The sequence below is a fragment of the Lactuca serriola genome, chromosome 9 (genome assembly GCF_051521515.1).
Source record: "Lactuca serriola cultivar US96UC23 chromosome 9, Lser_US96UC23_V15, whole genome shotgun sequence".
NCBI classification, from domain to species: Eukaryota; Viridiplantae; Streptophyta; class Magnoliopsida; order Asterales; family Asteraceae; genus Lactuca; species Lactuca serriola.
Window position 1 is genome coordinate 207960344 of NC_136416.1, and position 4652 is coordinate 207964995.

The 4652-nt window shown below is 38.1% G+C and overlaps 1 protein-coding gene across 3 annotated transcripts; it reads right to left on the bottom strand.

Moving 5' to 3' along the window:
- Window positions 1-608: 608 nt before the first annotated feature.
- On the bottom strand, window positions 609-3370 carry LOC145073099 (serine/threonine-protein kinase PEPKR2-like). 3 transcript variants are annotated; one of them, XM_079019651.1, is made up of 5 exons: window positions 3141-3370; window positions 2900-2990; window positions 1821-2706; window positions 1450-1723; window positions 609-1143 (listed from the first exon to the last, which is right to left on the bottom strand). In XM_079019651.1, the coding sequence occupies exons 3-5, from the start codon at window positions 2488-2490 to the stop codon at window positions 1041-1043; spliced, it is 1047 nt and encodes a 348-aa protein (XP_078875777.1). In that variant the 5' UTR covers window positions 2491-2706; window positions 2900-2990; window positions 3141-3370; the 3' UTR covers window positions 609-1040. The 3 variants fall into 3 exon arrangements, with proteins under 3 accessions (XP_078875777.1, XP_078875776.1, XP_078875775.1); XM_079019650.1 differs by having other exon boundaries at window positions 1427-1723; window positions 1821-2535; window positions 3141-3366; XM_079019649.1 differs by having other exon boundaries at window positions 1427-1723; window positions 3141-3365.
- Between the last annotated feature and the right edge of the window lie 1282 nt (window positions 3371-4652).

Here is a 4652-nt window from a genome sequence, read left to right on the forward strand (position 1 = left end):
AATTTTATTTGAAGAATTGAAGTAGGTTTGGGATTTGAAACTTTTTGTAATAGCTAAAAGTTTGGAGCATGGACTCCAAATAAACCTTTTATAAGTCTTACCAACAAAATATTGTTATATTAAACTGATGAATTATTTAATTGTTTGTTGAATGTTATACAACATGTCAACAATTTAGATATGAAAAGGTCAAAAACATGTGAAAACAAAAAATTATAATTTTTTAATGACAATAGTTAGGATTTAGAAATTTCTTTTACACAAAAAAAATATCCAACAGGAATCGTTATACTCATCGTTCCATCTTTTTGGTAGAACATAAAAATGAGAAATTGGGTAGAACATATCCAATCTACCCAATTTCTCATTTTTATGTTCTACCAAAAAGATGGAACGATGAGGATAGCGATTCCTTTTGGATATCTTTTGTAATGGGTATTTTTCTAATATGAAAAACCCGAATTATCCGACCCGAAACCCGAAAAAATTACCCAATCAACACCCCTAGAACATAAGAAGCACAAATTCTATCCTATTCATATTAATCTCAATCTAATTAAATTCATGTCAAACGTTTGAAACTTGTTAGATCATGTAATGTCAATCCATCAAAAACAACATTGCCATAGCATACCACTAAAATATGCATTCTATTTACACAGTTTTTTTTTCATATTTTCAGTACGAAAGGGTAAAAAACACATGAAAAACAACCCAAATGAACAGGAATTTACAACACAAACCGGCTCAAAAGCCACGTTTTCTAGCAGTCAAAGTCAATTCATCATCCATCACATAGTCAAAATGCTGCACAAAGACTCTTTATGTTAATGTTAGCCGACCGTTCTTGTTGCACGGGATCATTAGGACCACATATCCTGCTTCTCTTGGGCTCTGATATCCTTACACGTGAAATTGCCAATGCAAGCATATCAACCATACAACAATCTTCATCTTCCTCTATGTCATTTGGGAACATGGAAGTAGAGTTGTCATCAAATGAGGTGTTAATGGTCCTCTCATACTCCATTTCCAGCACATCAGTCAGCAATTGTGTAGTCAAGTTTCCACAAGTTTGCACTCGGGAACCAAAAGTTAGAGGTCCTAATGTCGGGTTCGTGTAAAAAAGTATCCATGGATGTCCTATTAAACAAAAAAGAAAATACGTTAGATGAAAGAACAAGGATTCATAAAATAAAATCACTAGGCTCACATCACACCACAAAATAAGTTGTACTCTGTTTGACATGCATTAACTAGAATCGATGTTAATGGGACAAAATTTTCAATTTTTTTGTCCCACCCAAAAAGATGGGAAAAGGGATTCGCTCTGACTTCAATGTCAGTCCAATGTATGTCAAACACAGTATAACCCGTAACGTCCTTGGGGCATAAATGAATGGACAGGAGAGTATCCACAGCTTACGTAGTACTTCCTCAGCGGTGTACCTCTCGGATACATTTCTTGTTAGCATATGTCCAATTAGATCACAGCCAGGTTGAGATACCGTTTCCCATAATTCGCCTTGGAAATCAAGCGTCACGTTCTTGACCGCCTCAAACACCGTATTTACCGAATCGCCACCGAACGGAAGGTAACCAACCAAAACCGCATGTAGGACCACACCCGCGCTCCATATATCCACTTTCTCAGAGTAACCACCCGTCAAAACTTCAGGTGCCACATAAGCAGGACTCCCAACCACACCATATAGACTCTGACCTATTAAAACAAATACTCCTACATGTGAGTAGACTGTAGACAATAGACAGCAGATAGTAGCGTGTCGCCGGTACAAAACAAGTTTTTGAATTATTACCATTAGCAATTCTAGCAGCCAACCCGAAATCAGCAAGCTTAATCGAACCATTAGCCGAAAGAAGGATATTTTCGGGTTTTACATCACGATGAATAACGCCCATGTCATGACAGTATTTAAGAACTAACATCAATTCCTTGATTAAATTAGCGGCTTTTTGCTCTGAAAACAAACCATCTTCCCACATCTGATCAAGCAACCTCCCACCAGAGCAAAGCTCCATAACAAGATGAAAAGATTGAGCATCTTCATACACTGCCTTCAATGTCACAACACCCGGATGACCAGAAAGATGTTGCATAATCTCAACTTCTTTATGAACAATCTCATCCCCTTTTGGTAAAATCTTGCATGCAAATTGTTCTCCGGTGACCTTACTCCGGCACTTGACCACTGATCCAAACTTCCCGTTTCCGATCGTTTCACCTCGTTCGAAATCTTGATCGATTTTCTTCTTTCGACCGGTTTGTGTCAAGGCATCGAGACACCCGATTTTACGTTTTAGACCCCTGCCACGTGGGTCGGAATACACATTGACGAAAGGCGGTGCGGTTGCGATTCCGATTCCGATTCCGATTCCGGTTATGAAACGTTTATGATTGGTGGATTGTTTGAAATCAGTTGATTTGTGTCGAGAGATTCCCTTTCTCTTTCTTCCCATATGGTCCATAAGTCAATAAAATCATGAACGATATATTTTTTTCATACAAAATCCCTAAAAATTGGACTTAACTAGTTAGCTATTTTCTAATCAATCGGTAAGATTAAACAACAGGAAGTAGACAATTTCATGTTCCAATATGATATTCTGAATTCTTAGCAGATACCCACACTGAAAAGCTAAAAAACAATCAACGCAAATGAAGTCCATAGATATGGCTACAATCTGCAACATCAAGAAACATAAAAAGAGGGAAATTTGAGACTAAGAACAAAAAAGAGTTAGTCGCGGGTGATTTAAATCGTTTGTAGTTGGTGGGTATCAATGGAAAACAGTTCCGATCTATCGATTACTTCATGTAATTCACATAAAATTTAGAAATAATGGAGTCTAACGCATGTGAGTAGGGAAAAATAACCTGATAAAATGAGAAGTCTCTTGCTCTTCTTCTTCCAACCCATTTCAACAAACGATCCACACATCGGATTGGTTTCATCCAGAGTCTTAATCTGCATAAATGAAAAGGAAAAGAGGGATAGGAAGGAGCAGGATTAGCAAAGATTCTCAAAAACCAGATCGAAATCGAGGAAGAAACTGCTGAAGAAAAAGAGATGGGGCTATCCGATTAGATTGAACAATCGAGAACAGTGGTTAATTACCTTCATTGGAGGAGGAAAATTGAAGGGGAATACTGGGGTGATGCACGTGATTTTGAGTCTTTACAACACAAAACAGTGGTAGTGGTCGCACTGCCTGCCACTGCTTGCCATATTTATGTCTTCAGTCTTCACGCTATCTGCCGTGCACTCAACTCGCCCTCTTTTCCATACGCAAGTGAAGACAGTATTATGTTTCGGAACGTGTTTACTGTTTTGGTTTGCGTAAATGGAATGAAGGTGTCATTGTGTTGGGAAATAAATTAAACAGTAATCTACAGACTACAGTCTCTATGAATTGGGGTAGTAAATTGGAGTCTCTATCAAATGGGGTAGTGTCTATTTATTCCTAATTTTTTTTTTTGACTTTCGTAATGGTTTAGTACTTTAGTTCCTACCAAATTTAAAATAACCCTCTAATAGTATGAACAAAAGCCGAATCAATTGAAAAGGCCGTGTTAGTAATTGCGGTTATGGATGTTGTCAACCCTAGTGATATTAGGTATGATTTTTGAAACATCTCAAAAATATGGTCAAAAATTTTAGTTTTAAAAATCATTTAAAAAACAATAATTCCTCATACATCATAATAAAGATCATAAATCATGCATCTCAATTCATCATAATAAAATACTGTATCAAAATATCAGAGTCTAAACATCTAAGGCTGAAGGAATAGTGTGTGCATTGCGATCATCCCGAGTTATTCTTCTTGCTACCGAAAGTGCCTGAAACAAGAACTAAAAATTGTAAGCACGAAGCTTAATGAGTCTCCCAAAACTACCTCATACCATACACATAACATATAATATGCAACTAAGAGGTATGGGCTTCGCCCACCCTCAAGGAGATACGTGCCCCCACCCCCACTCGGCTAACTATGAGATACGGACATCACCCACACTCTGCTAACTAGGAGGTACGGGCCTCGCCCACACTCCGTTGTCTGGGAGATACAGTACCCCGCCCACACTTTGCTAACTAAACATGCATGCAAGTATCACGTAGACAACAAGTATAACCATAATCTACTAGTTCATAAACATACTCAGATAATACTAAGATACGGACTCTGCCTACACTTAGCTACTAATCATAAACAAGTCTAAGATACAGGCCCAATCCATACTTTGCTACTAAACATAAATAATTCTAAGATACCGACCCAGCCCACACTTAGCTACTCTACACAGGCCAACATTGGTGCCTTCGACCCGTTTCTATAGAATGAAACTCACATCTCAAGTTGGCTGCTGAAATCTCGTGTGAGATATCTGTGATGGCTGCTCCAACAACTCCCCGACTATCATTATCACAATAATCACTTAGTCAAAAACTGAAAATCCTTCTAAGGGTAAAAGGACCATTTTACCCCTAGTCAAAGTCAAATTTTGGTCAAAGGCAGCATTCTGGGTTGACTCAAGTCATCAAGTTGACATATCAAATCGCCGAGTCCTATAACTCAAAAATCGTGAAATCACGATCCAACTCGTCAAGTCATCCCCTGACTCGTCG